This window comes from Alligator sinensis, unplaced genomic scaffold, assembly GCF_000455745.1.
Source record: "Alligator sinensis unplaced genomic scaffold, ASM45574v1 scaffold1097_1, whole genome shotgun sequence".
Lineage (NCBI taxonomy): Eukaryota > Metazoa > Chordata > Crocodylia > Alligatoridae > Alligator > Alligator sinensis.
Window position 1 is genome coordinate 1,437,310 of NW_005841950.1, and position 17,509 is coordinate 1,454,818.

Genomic DNA, 17,509 nt, shown 5'->3' on the forward strand with positions numbered 1-17,509 from the left:
GATGGATCCCAAAACACAAGTGCTCCTGGGGTCTGCCAGCCCCAGCTAGACCCAGGATGTTCTCCTTTCCCCAGGGCAGATTCCTAGCACCCATGGCTTCAGCACTGTTCCCAGAGCATGAATGAGGAGGCCTGGGAAAGGAGACCACCATGGAAGAGGCAGCAGTCCTGGGGGATGATGAAACGCTGGCCTTGCCTTGCTGGGAGAAGCCACTTCCCCTCCTCACGCCTCAGGGTTGGCTTACAGTCTGCGAGGGCGTCACGCAGCCCAGACACCACCATGGTACTGGACCATAATGAGGGCCTGGGCACGGGAATGGGAAAGCCTGTACTAAGCCACTCAACAGCACCCACCAACAGCAGGTCTGTGGGGCTAGGCTCCAGCAGCTATCTGGGGAGAGGTGGGGGGAAGCGCAGTCTGAGCGCATGGGCAGCATGTGGACCCCCAGTGGGCCCACAGTGCAGAGAAGTCCTGCCCTTCCCCAGGCTCACCGTGGGGGACTTGCTCTTGTAGTGGCTGGCATGCTGCTGCAGGATGTCCAGGGCCTTGGACTCCGAGCTGGATTTGCAGCTCACGCTGGGGCTGGCTCGAGACTTGTCGCTGTCGTCGCTCCCAGAGGCCTTGCTCCCATAGGGGGAGAAGGAGTAGCTGGAGGGCAGGTACGATCCTGCGGGGAGAGGACATTCTCACCAAGCAGAAGGCGGCCTCAGTGCCGCCTGCAGCTGTTTCCCAAGGGAGTCAGGGCACTCAGGCTGGGGAGGTCCCAGGCTGCCACCAGGGTGGCAATGACCGGTGCTACCAGCAGCAGCTGGGCAGGGCACTGCGCCAACGCTGCCAGCACAACTCTGTGATGTTCCCATGGCAACAACAGCAAAATCCTCACTATAGCACATGAGACCATGTCTCTCCTTCCCACCCCAGGCCTGGGAGGCTCTACCACTCCAACCAGCTGAGTACAAGTACAGCTGAGCACAAGTATGGTGCTGAGGGACAGAAGCACCAGGCAAAGGGAAGGACAAAGTTCAGGTGTATACAGGGCAATGTTACCCCACTCCTGCCTGGGTCTATTCCAACATTTCCAACAGAGTGCAGCATTGGCTCCTCACTATCCACCAAGCTAAGCTGGTGGCCCCCCTCCTGCACCACTGCTGTATTCACTCCCTGCATGTGCCCCATGTTCTCTTATTTCCCCCCTTTGGGAGCCTTCCAGGCACAAGAAGGCAGCACAGTGGACAGGTTACAGGGAGGAGACTCGGGGACCTGCATTTCACACCTGGCTCAGCTTTCTGATTACATGGCACAACTCCTGCCCACACTCCCCTGCTGCAGCCCCAAGGAAGGTGAGAGGAGAGGAGGTCTCCCCCACTGCACTGCCTCTTAGAAAACTTTCCCCTCTCTGTCCACATGCCACCCAATGTAACACTCCTGGATGTGCCCCTACCTGGGTAGTTCTGCATCATGACCGTTGGCATGCCCCTGTAGCTGGGGTGGTTGGGGTCATAGGACTGGCTGTAGGAGTAGCCGTGCATGTAGGGGATGTAGGACTGGTGCTGGGTGAGGGGGGAGGACACGGGAACATGGACGCTGGGCCGGGGATCCTTCCCCACCATGCGGGACTCCTCAGTGGGTGTTAGCTTGCACTCAGAGCTTGTGCTCTCCTTTCCGTCCTCCTTGGGGATGGCGTCTTTGCTTCGGCTCCTCTCTTCTTTCAACTTCCTGTCCCTCTCCTCCTTCCACCGCTCGTCCTCAGTCTTGATGTCCGAGTACTTGGCGGGATAAACATAGGTCCACATCCGGGGCTCTGTTTCCTGCACCAACCACAGGCCTTGTTAGAGTGGCCACACCCCTCCCTTCACTACATCCTGGCAACAGCACCTCACACTCCCTCCCCCACACACAGGAAGGCTCAGAGCCAGGGATGTGGCAACAACACTAATGCCAGGCTTCCCCAGACGATGACCAGGGAATGAAGCGGTGGCCTCTGCTTCCACGGGCCACTCAGCCTCCCTCCACTCCCAGCTCTGTGATCCACAGCACAGCAGCCTCATACCTGGGCCCACATGGGATACACAGAAACACAAGACTGTGCATGCTATCAAAGGCCACCATCCTTCCACCAGCCAGTTCCTATTGCCATGGGCAGTCATGACACCAAATCCCACCCCTACCCTGACCCAAAGGCATCTGGAAGCCAGGTCGTGGCTGCTCCCTACACCTATCCAGAAGAGCCTGAGAGCAGAGAGGTCCTGCCATGGAGCAGTGCAGTCCAGGCCCTTGATCAGCAGGGCCCCAAGAGGAGCCCAGGGACCTCCTGTTACTCCCCCTGGGGGTAGGAAACCTTCCGCATCCCTCTCTGCACCAAACACACATTTGAAAATAGGTCCTTCAGCTCAGAACCTGCAATCAGTGTGCTCACCCCTGCACCGGGTACAACTCACTGCTGTTGGGTGGCAAAGTGACAGAGCCTCACAGAAGAAGTAATAAAAAGTGTCCAGAAGAACAAATGGAAGCAAGACAGAGAGAGAGGGGAGGGGGAAGGCATCTCTGGAAGATGGAGGCCTGGCCTTCTCCACTGTGCTTCCTAGGGGTTGCCTCTCCTTGTTCTCCTGCCTGTTTCAGACACCCTGGCTCTTCTTGTGATGTCCTTTTGGGGATCAGATGACCAGGCAGGGGAGATGCCCCAAGAAGAGAGTCCCTGACTATTCAGCCTCTGATAAAGTAGGCTACTTCCTAAAAAAGCTCATGCTTCTCTGAACCAGTCAGTCTCTAAGGTGCTGGCATGCCCTGCTTTCTGCCTGACACCAGGCTACCACAGGTAACCGCTGCTATTTCAAGATATAGACACCAAACCTTGTGCACCCACCATTCCCCACTGCCCTAACATGCCTACTCTGCTGATGCGGAGTTGGCAACTCTTAGGTGCCTTCACTGGCTGGGTCCTTGGTGTAATTTCACCTAGGCCAAAGTCTGATGCTGGAGGGGAGTGAACCTTACACTTTGCAGCCACGGAGAGATGACAGCAACCCCACCAAGCCCAGCCCTGAGCCCACACAATGGCAGAAGCAGCCCGTCTGACACAGTGGGAGCAAAGAGGTCCACGCTAGGCACCTGTCCCTAGCTCTCTGCCTTCCTTCTGACAACAGCTGGGAGGAAGGAGAGGGCCTGGGAAGGGAGCAGGATATGGATGTTCTCTCCCTCATGCCCTGTCCAGAAGCCCAGGCAAGAGCTGCAGGGACCCTGCTGCTCCAAGTGTGTTCCCTGGCTGGGAGGCCAAGCACTTACCTGTCTGTACCAGAGAACAGGGTCCACCTCCGCCTGCCGGCTGCACTCAGAGCCAGCTTTTGTCTCTGTGGCCTCCTTCCCCAGGTGGCCAGCCTCACTTAGCTTCACCTTGAGTCCCTCTGCCACCTGACTGGGCAGCTTGGAGGACTCCTCCAGCTTGGGAATGATCACGGACTTGGCCGTGTCAGCAGCCCCCTGCTCCTTGGTCTTGCTCAGCCCAGATTTCACCAGGTCTGTGAGGCTGGGGGCTTTGGTGAGGGTTGGCGGGACAGAGGGCTTTTGCTTCCACTCCTCCTTGAGGGCCACCTCTCTCTCCTTCATGCTGAGCTCTGCTTTCTTCTCCAACCCTCGCTGCTGCTGCTGCTCCAGGTTCTGCCTCTGCTTCTGCTGCTCTTCATACTGCTGGCGGTAAGCCGGGTTGGTACTCAGCAGGTGGGCGTGGTAGCCCTGGTCACTGTAGCCATAGGGGGGCACATAGGCATACTGGTTGTAGTAGAGGGACTGCATGTACATGTTGGGTCGTTGTTGGATGACAGAGGGCTGCTGGCTAGAGCTGCTCAGCTCCGTCTTCTTCTCTTCACTGCCTTCACTCTTCACCTTCACCTCAGGGCTCTCTTGCTCCTCATCCTTTTTCATCTTCAGGGACTGCGTCTCTGCTGTCGCCTGACTGCTGGAGTTCATGGGCCCAGGGCTCGACTGGGGGTAGCCTGGGGAGTAGTAGGTTTCAAAACCCTGGTAGTAGGGGGAGTCCTTGCTCTGGGTCTGGGCAGGAAAGAGTGCTTTCTTTGCACCTTCTTTTACCAGCTGCTCAGGGTCCTTAGCCTTCACACTCTCCAGTTTACCCTCCCCATCTTCTCCTGCATCTGAGATGTCTGAATAGGCTGGGCTGTTGGTTTTCACTGAGCTGGCCTCAGCCCCATTCTGGGTGACGACATGCAGTGGTGTCATAGGCTGGGCCGGGTTGGCATTCTCCAGTCTGCTTGTGCCTCCAATGGATGGGCTTGGAGCATTGTCCGTGAAACTGTAGATTTTATCTGCCTCAGCCTTGATACTGGCGAGCCGGCTCTGGTGGGGATCAGATGAACCATTCAGAAGCCCCTCGCTTTTGGTCCCTAGGTCACTGGATTCCCCCCTGAAGGGGCTCTTTCCTTCCTCTGCCCTGCAGACCTTCCCGGGAGTCAGGGGGTTTTCAACTTCCTTGGACTCTTTCTTTTTCTTGTCCTTTTTCTTCTTATCCTTGGAAGGAGTCAAGGAAGGGTTGACTGTAAATGGTTCTCCCATGACTGTTGGCTTTGGCTGGATGGGTTTGAGCTGGGGGCTGTTAGGCATGGCCTGGACCACAGTAGTGGTCAAGCCGGTGGAGGCACCAGGGCTTGCCGCAGTGAAGGTGGCTGTCTGGAAGGTGTAGATCTGCTGGGGGGGGATGGCAGGGGCAATGGGTCTGGCAGACTTTAAGCTTTTAGAAGGGATCTTCTCTGGCTTTGTGCTGACGGGCTTCTTTGACTTGTCCTTTTCAACACACCTCTTCTCCAGTGAGTCGAAGCCATCATTACTTGTCTCATCGGCCACCGAGGGGCCATCCTCGGAGCCATCATTGGACAGGGCCCCAGGATCTGTGTCTCCTTCCCCTCCCAGCTTCTTCTTGCAGGGGACCTTGGTGCTGAACTTGCTGGATGGAGAAGGGCTGTGGGGTTCCATCAGCCGGACTTTAGGGGTGGCTGATCGAGCCGGGGACAGAGAACCCTTCTGTGAGATAGGAGCCCCATTGCAGCTCCCAATGTCCGTGTGAAGGGAAGGCTCCTCGCCATACTCGCTGTCCACATCTGCCTCTGGCTTGCTATCATCATCTGTGTGCGCATGTGCCTGGTGGTACTTGAGTCCATTGATGTGCTTGTACTTCTTGTTACAGTTTGGGTGGGGGCAGTCAATAAGGATAGGGGAGGGACAGTTCCTGTCCAGGACAGCAGGCTCCACCTTGACCCCGGCCGGGGGCACGGCAGCCGAGCCCATCGAGTTGGTGCGAATGCGTTTGCTCCCTTTGGAGTCCTCGGAGCTCGAGTTCAGCTCCATGTCAGAGAGGGGCTTGCTTTTCCGCTTGGTCACTGAGGAGGGGCTGGCCTTCACATCCTCACCAGCACCGCTGGGCGGGGTACGGTGGTCCGAGGAGTTCTGGCTGCCCCGGCGCCCTTTGCTGTTGGCCCCTGCCCGGGTCTTGCTGCTGCTGCTGGTCCCTTTGCTGTCCGAGGCAGTGGCAGTCTCATTCACAGGCGTGTTGCTGTTAGGACGCATGCGCTTCCCTCTCCCCCGGCCATTCCGCATCTCCAGGTCACTGGTGGGAGAGTCGCAGAACCTGGGAAGAAAGATAGCACAGGGCTTAGGGAGCTGCAGGTCTCAGAGGGCATAAGCTGCTCAGGAGAGCAGTGCTGCCTGGCAGGCAGCCTTGCAGAAGCCACGGAGAACATGCTGGGGCCTCAGGGGCTGGCCCAGCTCCTGCAGCAGTGCTCAGAGTTCCTGTGGCAATGGAGTGCCAATACACACTTTCTCTGCTGACCACTGCACTGGTCAGAGTCTATGCTCCACTCTCCTTCCCCCTATAGCCCTGAGCACTCTCTCACACTTTAGGTCATGGCCTATCCTGCCTGCAGGGAGCTCACATGGTTACACACTGGGCAGGAAGACAGCAGCTATACTTGGCTCTAAGGCAGCAATGGCAGCCAGAGGTTGGCAAAGGGTTTCTACCTCATGCCATGGGAGTGAGGAAGCTGGAACTCTCTAGGGTAAAACAGAAATGCAGTAGGGGTGCACCGATAAAGATTTTTTGGGCCGAGACTGATGGCCAATTATTAACGAGCCATATTGGCTGATACCGATCCGATTGCCAATATGCAGCCTAGCAGCTTTGGAGAGCAGCATCCAGCTGGTAAGTCTGTTGTGGTGGGGAAGGAAGTGGGGAGGGGGCAGATTGAGGCCCCTGCAGTGAGGGAAGAAGTGGGGCTGGGGCAGGTGCCCAGTGACCCCTCCAAGCGGCAGCTGACCCGGGCCGGGGCAGCAGGGGCCCAGGCAGCCCGCCATGAGGCCATGTCAACCTGGAGGTCTGGAAGGGGACCGACCTGGCAGGCCAGGCTGGGCGAGAGTTCCAGGAGCCCGGGCACAAATCCAGCTTTGCACCGGTGACCTGCCCGAGGGCCAGGCAGGCCAGGGCCATCTCAAAGGGTCCCGGCAGGTACGTGGGACCCTGGGGTGGGCACCCAGCAACGTCTCCAGGCAGCGGCTGACCCGGGCTGGGGTGGCAAAGGCCCAGGCAGCCTTCCACAAGGACATGTCAACCTGGAGGTCAGGAAGGGGACCTATCCGGCAGGCCAGGCCAGGCCAGGCTCCTGGAACTGCCGCCCAGCCCAGCTGAGTCAGGGTGCAGGACAGAGTCTCAAAAGGCTCATCCAGGGGAATGGGGGGCAGCTCCTGACATGGCACACACCCCCAGGGGAGCACTGGGGGGATGGCACGTGTCCCCCAGATCCATGCATGGGGTGAGGGCAGGCTACCGCTGTGGGCTTGGGGCCTTCACACAGCAGGGCTCCTCGTGTTGCTCCATCCATCAGCCAAGGCTGCAGGACCAGCCTGGACCTGCTTCTTCCATGTCTCCACCACACACTCACCGAGGGGGTGCCCAGTCATGCTGTGTGCAGTCCAGCAGCGTCCCCACGTACGTCTTATTCCTCCAGGTCACGTTGACCACCAACATCCCTGCAAAGCAAGAAGAAGAGGTCACACGCTGCCCACTGTCCTGCTGGAACAGGCATTCTGCTCCCCAGCCCCACATGAGGAGGGGCCGCAGCTTTCCAGTGCAGGGTTAAAGAACATCACCCAGGTCTATCACTCAGGTCCTTGCTGCTGCCTCACTGGGGAAACTAGAGGCAGCACCCCTGGGTGGGGCCCTACCCAAGCCTCATAGTGGCACTGGCCAGGGCAGCAAATGTCATCGTTGCCTAGATGTCTGTAATGTGGGGGCAGGGGCTGAGCGGAAGGGCACAATTCCAAATCTGGGCTATTGAGAAGCAAGCATCTGCCTACTGGAGCCAGGGGGAAAGAAGAACAGAAGGCCTGCTGGAGGGGGATGCAGCTCTCCAACCAGTATAGACAGTTGTAGGGGCTGGAGTAATGGCTCAAGAGTCTAACCACTTCCTTCTGTCCCTTACACAGTAACGCCACAGCCCAAAGGCAAGTGACAGAGGAGATGGGCACATCTGGGTGGGGTGCAAAGTCAGCAGGATTGAGGGCATGTGTACTGGTGAGGGAACCCAAGGAGAGAGAATGGGGCCATGGACGCAGAGACACAGGAGTCCAAGAGGCTCAATGGCTGTATCAGACACACACTTGGAGAACTGCTCTCCTTTCCCAATAAAGTAAAGCTGCCCCCTCAGCAAATACACAGCACCTCCATGAAGTCCAGCATGTGAAGCTCCCAGCATCCCTGTGGCAAGATGCACTAGACGGCATGTTGCATTGCCAAGTTTCCCATCCCAATACCAGTCTTATGAGAGCTAGTCTTGGCATTTGGTTTATAAGTGCCAGCTCCTGGAGTCATGTGAATATGTGAGACTCTGCATTTTCTAGGCCTCTGGGCCACACAAAAAAGCTGGAAAAGAACCCCTGAAAGGTTTAGGTCCTGCAGTACAAACATAAAAGCCAGACACTTGCTATTTATAAGATCCTTGTGGCTTTGGACCTCTTGGAGTTGGCGACACAGAGTTAATGCATCTCAGGGTAGGGTGTAGGGCAGTAATTCTCAACCAGTGTCCCAGCACCCTACGGTGCCCTGAGATCCATTCAAGGGTGCCACTGGGGGCCACACAATGTTAGCACCGTCAAGTAAGCAAACAAGAGTCACAAGATAAACCCAGACACTTCAAACAGGAATTCAGTGTTAAAAACCTGCGCTGTTGTGAGCTTTGAGTTCTTTGCAGCAGAAAATCTGCTCTGCTCTTTTTCTGCGTGCACAAAACACGTGAAAACTAAGAGCTGGCATTACTGAGGAGCATCATGAGTTGAATGAGGGGTGCCTCCAATTGGAGGATGAGCACCTCGAATCTGAAAAGGTTGAGAACCATAGCTCCCTTCCAGGATGCAGGAGGGATGCTCCAAATCCCTTGTGGATATATTGCCTCTTGGCCACTAGGTGTCGGGCTCTGCCATGAAATTCAGCCTCGGCACATCCTCCCCTTCCTCAGCCCCTGCACTGTGACCAGGGATCAGAGCAGCAGGCTGCCCCACACATAGCCCAGCCTAGCCACCCTGGCTGGACGGAGCTGGTTATGTGGAGACACCATGTTCTCCCGATGGCCTGGCCACAAAGCATTTCCACAAGACTCTCTCCACAAAGCAGGCAAAGCTGATGGAGAGGGGGAGAAACTCCTTCCGGGCAGCTCCCTATACCCAAGCAAGAAACCCTGCCTGGCCAGCAGCTCTCTGACACCAGGCCACTCTCCAACCCACCCTGCAGGAGGGGAGTGTGTCACCCCAGCAATACCCACTGCACATGATGCTTGCCCCACTCCAGCACAGAGTCTGCAGCCACTGGCCCTTGCCTAACAGCCCACAAAATACAAGCAAGTAGCCGGTTTCCCCCTCTGCAATGCCCTGCTCTGCCCAGCTTGGAAGTGCTAAGCAGCCGTGTCTAATGCTACGAGCCTTTTCTACTCCAGTGCACTGCCACATAGTAGCCAGGATGCAGGCAGTCTGAACAGCATCCCACAGCCCAAGAGCCTGAATCCAGGGCTCCTGACAGCCAGTCAGGGGATTGCCAACTGGCCTGAAGATTCAGTTTGTAGACTACAGAAGAGGAGGCTGGACAGAAGCTATGAAACAACTCACCCTCCCCAGGCCAAGTTCAGACAGAGCAGCTGTGAGGGTAAGGGTATGAGACTGGACTTTCTAGCCTTGGCTCAACATAAGGAAATCTCCCCATGCATAGAGTGAAAACAGCTACTACCAATGGTGAAGCCTGATTAAGCTCCCTCCAGTGCCTCGAGAGTCCTGGCTGAATGGTGCTGTTGGAAGGAGATCATTAGTAGAACAAGAAAATGCCATGGGTCATGAGAACCGCCCATCCTTCGCTTCAGTTAAGAGGCTTGCCTCCCGCCACCCTCCCACCTCTCCCCACCCCCATGCAGCATCTGGGCACGGGTAGCTGCCAACATCATTCTCCTTCTGGAAGCCTGCTTCTATGCTAGCACCTTCTTGGGTCTCTTGTGGCCAGCAGGCTACAAGTACCTCCATAAGAAAGCAATTACACTAAATAATCTCGGGCCATTAGCAGAGTGAACTCAAGTGGATATTTCCTCCCAGCGATGGACTGCTCTGATTACTGCATAACTAATTCAAATAGGAGCAGAGTCCATTGAACAGAGTGCATTTATCTGAACAAGGTAAAACTTGGGAGATAGAAATCTCATTTACAAGGGCAGATGAGTGTGGCTAGATATATAGCGGCACGGCATCAGAAGATGAATGGAGCTCAGGGAGTCCGGAACAGCTGTGCCTGGAGCACGCTTATAAATCTTGGTCCGTATTTCCCCAGTTGTAACATGCCAGCAGACAGCTGCACACTTTTGAGAAATAATACATGGAATCGAGAGAGACTTGCGGAGCAGAGGGCCAAGATGCAAGTTCACTTTTAAAAATGGCAGGCCCCGTGCTGTGGGAGTAAGAAGGGGGGTGACTTCAATGGGAATGATCAATTATTACTTTTATTTTAAATGTTTCCCCTCTCCCCAAAATGTTGACAATTTACCCAAGCAGTAGCCTGTGGAGAGAGGTGCTTATGGCACCAGGCTGGAACCCTGAAGATCTGACCGCAGCAATCAGAGATTGCTGTATGAGCTCAGGCAAGTTCCTCTCTCACTTCTTCACTGGCTAGATGAAGAGGCTACTTCCCCAGTTCACAGGAGAATTTCAAGGATACAGTGATGAGTGTCTGAGGTGCTCCAAAAGGATGAGGTGAGCCACAGAGAGACTTATAAACACAACAGCATGGTGCTATGGCAGGGGTCTTTCTCAGTAACCCTGAGCCTCCCTACAATGCTAAATGGAAGGGAGCTAGTATTTGGGGTATAAGAGGCTGGGAAAAAATGCAGTAGTAGCCTTGCAAATCAGAGAGGGAAACTAACCCATCTAGTTCCACTGACCTGAGGTAGTGAAATATAAGCATATGGCATATGAGGGTGGAATGATGACTGGGAGGCTCAAATTCCCTCCATGTTAGTTCAGGCAGGGTGCTGTGCACGAGGTCTGCAGAAGTAAATTCCTAAGGCATGACCTGAGGCCTGCCACTGTCCCCTAACTGTTTACTGCTGAAAGTCTACTCCGGATATCAATACACAATGTATCAACACAGCACCACCAGACAGCAGGCCCAGATACAGGGCATGCTAACACTGGTATTTAAAAAAGAGCAGACAAAATGTACCTACACTGATATAACTTACTAGAAAATGCCCTGGTGTAACTTACCCTGGGGTAGGTGCTGTGTATCTGTAGTTATTCTGGGATAGCCATTTGCTCAATACAATTACATGCTCCCCTGCTACCTAGTGGCACAGTCCTGTAATAGCGCCCACTGCAGCATCCTTCCCGTCTCCACCAGTGAGAGCTGGGCATTTCTTTGCTGCACACACCAGTATAATTTGCAGCAGTGTATAAGACTAGCATAAACACCACCAGTCTTAATGTGGCTGGCGCCTGAACATAGAAAGCCTCAGCACAGCTAAAAGGCACCAGGAAACCTAAATACTGAGAAAAACCAGACAGTGACATCTGGTCACTGAAACCCCCACGCTTACAAAAGCTCAAGACCTAAATCTTCTCATGATCCATAGGAAGGGGCCACCCAAGGAAGCAGACTGGCTCCCTTCCCTCTATCATGGCCTGCCTCCGGCATCCTGATTTGGGACTGTGCACCCTGTGATACAGGGAAAAAGCTCACTACCGCCATGTTCATGGGCCATTCATGAAGGCAGGAAGTCTTTGGGAAGAGGGCATTTGTACAGTGGGAAGATTTCTGCCTGTCTTGAGGGCAGCGCATTTAAATGAATCTCCTCCTGCTGGATTCAAGGACCTGGCCCCAAAAGCAGTTTTCTGTGCCTCAACCCACCAGCCTCCGCTCCATCACCCAAGGGAGCTGAGCTGCTCCTTTCATTCAGTCTCCACCTTCTAGCACTCTCCTCCATCCTTGCCGGGAGTGGCTGTGCAGCACACGATGTTTCAAATGTCTCTTGAGAGAAAGCTCACTGTTAGGAGCCTGAGCGCACACTGCTCACACTGCCCTCCTATGGATGGTTGTGTGGCAGGATGCCAGAGGCTCAAGCCCCAGGCCAGCGTGCGGAGGCAGAGGGCCTTCTGGCATTTTCCCCACTGTCATCATCGCGGGAGGGAGATAAAGAGCTAAAGCAAGCCTTTGGCACAGGTGGGATAACTACCAGACACCTCCTTCCCCTCCACAACAACCACCTGGCAGACGGCTGGATGGAAACCTGCCACCACACAGCCTATATTTAACCCACTGCAACCAATTGCACAGCATCCCATCCTAATCCTCCAGCAACAGCACAGGGTAATTTAAACCATGGGGAGAGCTTCTAAGTGGCTTTTTAACCCATCAGCATCAATGGCAAGACAGTGCTTGGCCTACCGGGACCCAGACTGAGCAAGTATAACCAGGCCAGAGTGGTCAGGAATGAGAAGTGTCTTGGACTAACTGTCACTGTCACTTCCACCCAGCAGGGAGGGCCATTCCTAGTGCACCTTAGGGAGACAGGTACCAAGTGCAGCTTCCCTGTGGTTGGTGTGGCAGTGCTGATGGCAGATGGCAGCTGCATGGAGTAGGAGCTCCCCCACTTTACTACACGCTGCTCAGGAACAGGGCTGTGGCATGTTCAGCAGAGGTGCAGGGAGTGGGTGGAGACCTATATCAGAGCAGAGCAAGTGTCTCTGAAAAGCTGGGTTTGAGAAAGACACAGCATTCCTTCCCCCTACACACTTGCCACCTCAAGGACCAACCTGTCCATCAGACAGGTGAGCTTTGCTGAGGGGGAAGTAAGGATGCACACTTCCAGTCCTGCAAGACCCAGATTCCCCAGAGCCAGCCCAATTTAAAGGTCAGGTAGGAGAGACTCAGCCCTGTGTCCAGTTGGGAACACATTGGGCAAGAGGCTGCATGTACCTGCAGAGCATACCCTGCACCCTGAGGAGATGGAGAATGGTGCAGTGAGACTCCCAGAGGGCACATCAGCCTTGCCTGGACACCCACAGGCCCTCAGAACAGGGAGGATGGGTTCAGAGCAAGGACCCTTAAAAGGCAGCAGACTGAGAACAAACCTGGAGGTAGCACAATGATTTTGGTTGTCCCTGGCTGGAAAAAGGGACCTGGCAGAGGTGCTTAAGGGGCTATTGCCCCTACGTGGGGATGTTTCAGCTCTTCTTAAGTCCATCAGAGGCGGATCAAGGGAAGAAGCCACTGCCCCTGGAAGCAGTGAGGATGGAGAGGAGGAACAGGCTATTCAGGAGAGACCTACTAAGGTTGAGCTGTAAGAGCTGAAGCATTCCTCCTCTGCTGTGGCTTCACTCTGGGACTGCCCTACCTGACCCTCCTGCGATCTGGATAAGGCAGACAGTCATCCTCCTTCAGACTCCACATGCTTGGGGCAGGAAGAATCCCCCACTGTGAGATCCACATGAGCAGGGAACTGGCATTGCTACCATGCTCCAGGCCAAAGACAGCTGCGTTTTAGGCCCACAGGGAGAAACACTAGCATCTAACACTTTGCCCTGGAGTGCCCCTGCTTTATCTCTGTCTCACTTGGATGTAAGCGCCTGGGTACCATTACAGGCTCTTGGAACCAACCAGGAGCTCCTCCAGCACCTGATCCCGGGGGAAGGAAAGTGCAGACCAGCCTGTCCATTGGACCTCCTAAAACTTCTATTAAACAAAGTTCCTCGGACCCATTCAGCTGTCTCATTCCCCACCTGCCTCAGCCAGGATTTATTAGCAGTGAGAGCAGATAGGTTTCCCAGGCAACCTGTGCACACAGCCGGATGGAGCCTCCAAGGTGGCAATTGAACTGGCAGTGAGACAGTGCTGCCAAAGAGACATGTTTCTGCGACAGGGCACCCACCAACAACACCATCCAGCTGCATAACAAGATTCGATCCAACCTGGATGAAGCTAGGTTCCTGAAGATGCATTGGTTTCAAGGCAGGCAGAGTTCTCCCACAACCAAGGGAGCCCAGACAGCCTTAAGGAGGTGAGGAATTCAGTCTCGGGCACCCCTCTGATCTACCAAGGTCAGAGAGCACTGCTGTCTATGAAACTATTGATTCTTGCAAGCCAGAGCCCTTCTTCAGCTCCTTAAGGGCTCCGCAGTGGCCGTTTTAGCTAGGCTGCTGAATTCAGCCAACAAGCAGCTGCTACCCAGCTATCAGCGACAATACCAGTTAATGTGGTTGTGGCTTCATGCATGGGGGTAGGAGGGGGCAAACATGTTTACATACAACAGTGGAGCAGGCTTAGACTTATGGAGATCTGCCCAGGCAGCCTGTGGTGTTGAAGTCCAAGCACCCCACTGTGTTAGAGCATCTAATGCAACCTCTTGCCCAACTGGGGCACAGACACTTAGCCAGGCTATTAAGCTGGGAGTGGGCCCAAGGGACAGTTCAATTTAACACTGGGACCTGCTTGGCTCCCTCTAACACAGCTCTGGATGTTGCCCTGCAGGACGTGGAGGAAACCCAACAGCTGAGACACACATGCAGGGTGGGGAGGACTCTTCAATACTGAACAGTGCATCTGGATCTGTCACTAGCCTGGAATGTCTATATCATAAGGTGGGAAGGGCAGTTTGCTCCAGAGACCTAACAGGGGTAGCACACAGCCTGCCCACCCACAAGAAAAAGGCAGAGACCTTCTCTTATAGTCACCTAGAGCTTCCACTCACAAGCCTTGAAGATAATGGCTCCAGCCCTCTTTTCCTATGTGACACCACATGCTTCAGACACAGGGGAAAGAAGTGACAGGCAAACTCAAAAGAATCCCAGGAGGACACACACTCCTGAGGAGCATATAAACTCGTCTGTTCTTGTCCTGTAGCTGCAGAAGAAGCTCAAGTCACAGGCTATCGCAGGTGAGACCCAAGGGGTATGTTGGCTGGTGGGTGTTTTTACCCTCTGTCCCACCACTGCTTCACTTTAGCTACCATAGTACAACAAAACTAAGGCACATCTTCTGTTATGGGAGGCCTTCCCCGAATGCCAATTCTGGTTTACTAACCTGTAACTCCTGGTACTGTGAAGTAAAACTGTTCCCCTGTTTAAGTGTTATTCAATACAGTCCTGTACCTCTGCTCTTAAGTCAGATACAGTAGCTTATAATGGTTGGTACAGTATAACAGCAGTTTTATCTAATGCATCATGTGTTCCCATATGTAATTCCTCACCAGATGCTAGTGTCTGAACAGATTCAGCTACTGAACAGTATTTTGGTGCTTTTCAAAGTGGTTCAGATAGCTGAGGATGTATTGTACTGGGTTTTAAACAGGCTCAGTCACTGTTGTTAGGTAAGGCTCCCCCAGGGAGGTGATGAAGCAAGTGCCCAAAGCCAGCTGGGCCTACAAAGAAATATGTGATATGAGTGAGAGTCACAAGATCTTATTTCCAAGAAAGACCAGGGCTTGTGCCTAAACATGTGGGGAGTTTGCCCAGAGGCCAGAAAGGAGCCTGAGGTATAGCTTGCCTTGAAATTCTCACAGCCACTCAAGTTTATTAGTGAGGCATCCTGGAGACTGAGACAAAGCCTGAAGGAGGGAAAGGGAGGCCACAGGGAAAACTACCATTTAAGGGCCTTGAAGAACCTATGTGACCTAGTAGGGGCAGTGACTTGCCTGCATCAGGAATGAGAGGAGACAGGGAGATGGAAGAAGGAGCAGAGGGCAAGGGGTGAGAAGGCTAAGGTGGGGCAGGACCCAGGGGGAAGCAAGGGCAGCAGGGAAGGAAGCAGCAGAACACGGGTGAGACAGTAGGTGAACAGAGGACACGTTTGGAAAGCATCACCAGCCTTTTCCAGAGAAGATAGAAATTAGGGGTCCTGCCTATCACCATAGTGAAGCAGAGCCCTTGCTGATGTGGCTGGCCCAGCAGAGCAGAACAGAAGAGCGAGGGTTTTGTTTACATGCCTGGAGGATGTGCTGCAGGAGGGGGTCATCACAGCCAGAGGAGCACCAGAGCGAGCCTTATTCATCCCCGCCGTTAGCTCACTAATTAGAGCTGCACTCCAGCACCGAGCCCCGCTGGCTCACAGATAAGAGCGCTGACAGCTTAGGCTGTCTCAACGCCCGCCTGGAGAATTGTTCCATTTGCCTCCAATGATCTTTGGAGTGCAGGATCGATCTCCAGGTCACCTGAGCCTCTGAAGCTGGCTGTCCCCTTCGCCTGGGGTTGCAGATTTCTGGGAGCGAGACGACATTGATGGATCGGCCCCTGGAGGCTGGTTCTCACTTAGCACAGACCTCATTTCACAGCTTGGAAAAAGCAACTGTCTGAACATCCCCAGCTAAGATTGCTGGCTGCACCCAGCCAATGGGAAGGGAGCAGAGGGCTGCCATCTATCTTAGCAGGGAGTCACCAGCTCTGTCCTGAGGAACTGTGTTGCTTGGCTTTTGTCATTTCCCATTTTTCTTCATGGACAAGGGCCAAAGAGAGGGGTCTCCAGAGGGCGGGAGGAAAGCAGCCTAAAAGACAGGCCAGTTGTACCTTTTTTCAGCTCGAGTCAGCGATCTCCCAGCTCTGCAGGAATAGGCCTCAAGGCCACAGCTCCTGCTGCACCCCTGGATCAGGCTCAGGTCATGCTTTCTCCTTGCTTCCTCCAGAGAATCTGTTCAGAGGCAAAGCAGTGTAGGGGACAGGGCACTGGACTGGCAGTCAGAAGACACGGGATGCATTCCCAGCTCTGCCAATGATTCCCTGAAGCACTGGGGCCAGCTCAGGACAGAAGCACGTCTCAACATCCACCAGAAAGGAAGGGTCATTACCATCCTGCCTCCCGGCAGCTGTCTGGGGCAAAGCAATCTCTACTGAAAGCACCAGGGTCAGAGAGCACCCATACTTCTGGATGAAGCTCCCATGCCCTGGATCTTTAAACAAGGGGGATGTATCATAAAGTGGGAGCATTTTCAAAGATGGGGGCCCTGAACAGCCTGGAGACCCACAGGGAGAACAGCAATGGTTCCTCCTGACCAGAGCCCAATGGCTGGCTGAGGTAGCGCCCTGCAGCCATGACAGAGCAGGGCCCACATGTATCCTCCCCACAGCAGCAGCCGCACAGGCAAAGGAATGTGGCAGTTTCCATTGCCGAGGCTACCAGGCACACTGACTGACCCTTCAAGCGGCCCCAAATCTGCCCCACAGCAGCCGGGCTGTCAATATGGAGAGAGGCAACTGCTGGGTAAGTTGCTGTTCTCTGTGCTGGACAAACTCCAGAGAGAGAGGTGAACACGCATACTCCCAGCCCTCCAGAGCTCACAGTCTAAGAGGACAAAAATAAAGGACAGAAGTAGCGTGCACAGATCACACACACATACATCACACAGCCTGAGCAAGTCAGGGAGGTCAATATGTGAAGTCTTCTGTCTCCACCCTCCTTTTACAGCTCAGCCTTGCCTCCTGTTCCCAAACCAGCCTGCATGCCCTTTCCAGTCACAAGTATCACAATTCCATCTGTTGGCATCTTGTAGGCTTTGTGCAACCAGCAGGTCACTGGGAGGGATCACAGCAAGAAGAAGGCAGGAGCCCACACACCGCATGCAGAGGGGAGAGCAGCTTGGGAACAGGCAGAGAGTGGGAGGCCACATTATGAACCAGGGGACAGCATAACACTGAGCTCTGAATGCCAGCACAAGAAAAAAATTAACTTGAAACAGCAGAGAAGGGGAAAGGCAGTGGATGCACTTGAGGAGGGAGGGTTGTGTGGGACTGATAGGGGCACAGTCTGAAAACAAAAGAGGAGGGAATTACAGTGAGTAATTTCTTACTTCTCCTTCCCATTTGATTTGGGAAATGGTTCACAGCTTTACACCGTGTTGTGCGAGCGCATGGTGCATGTGCATGTGTGAGCAGGTGTGTGTGTGAGTGAATTACTGCAGTGGCATGTACTGCTGGTCCCTAAAGCACCCCAGTCCCTGCC

At 54.4% G+C, this 17,509-nt stretch overlaps 1 protein-coding gene across 6 annotated transcripts in view; it reads right to left on the minus strand.

The window, feature by feature from the left end:
- The window catches only part of ZNF609 (zinc finger protein 609), a 117,721-nt gene that overhangs the window by 3,751 nt on the left and 96,461 nt on the right, over positions 1 to 17,509 (minus strand). For 4 of the 6 annotated variants that reach the window (XM_025199865.1, XM_025199861.1, XM_025199860.1 and 1 more), the window contains exons 4-7: positions 6,939 to 7,026; positions 3,283 to 5,632; positions 1,442 to 1,808; positions 492 to 667 (exon numbers count right to left, since the gene is read on the minus strand). In XM_025199865.1, coding sequence (XP_025055650.1) covers positions 492 to 667; positions 1,442 to 1,808; positions 3,283 to 5,632; positions 6,939 to 7,026 — 2,981 coding nt within the window. The remainder of the gene's footprint in view (positions 1 to 491; positions 668 to 1,441; positions 1,809 to 3,282; positions 5,633 to 6,938; positions 7,027 to 17,509) is intronic. The other 2 variants (XM_025199864.1, XM_025199863.1) reach the window with 1 other exon arrangement.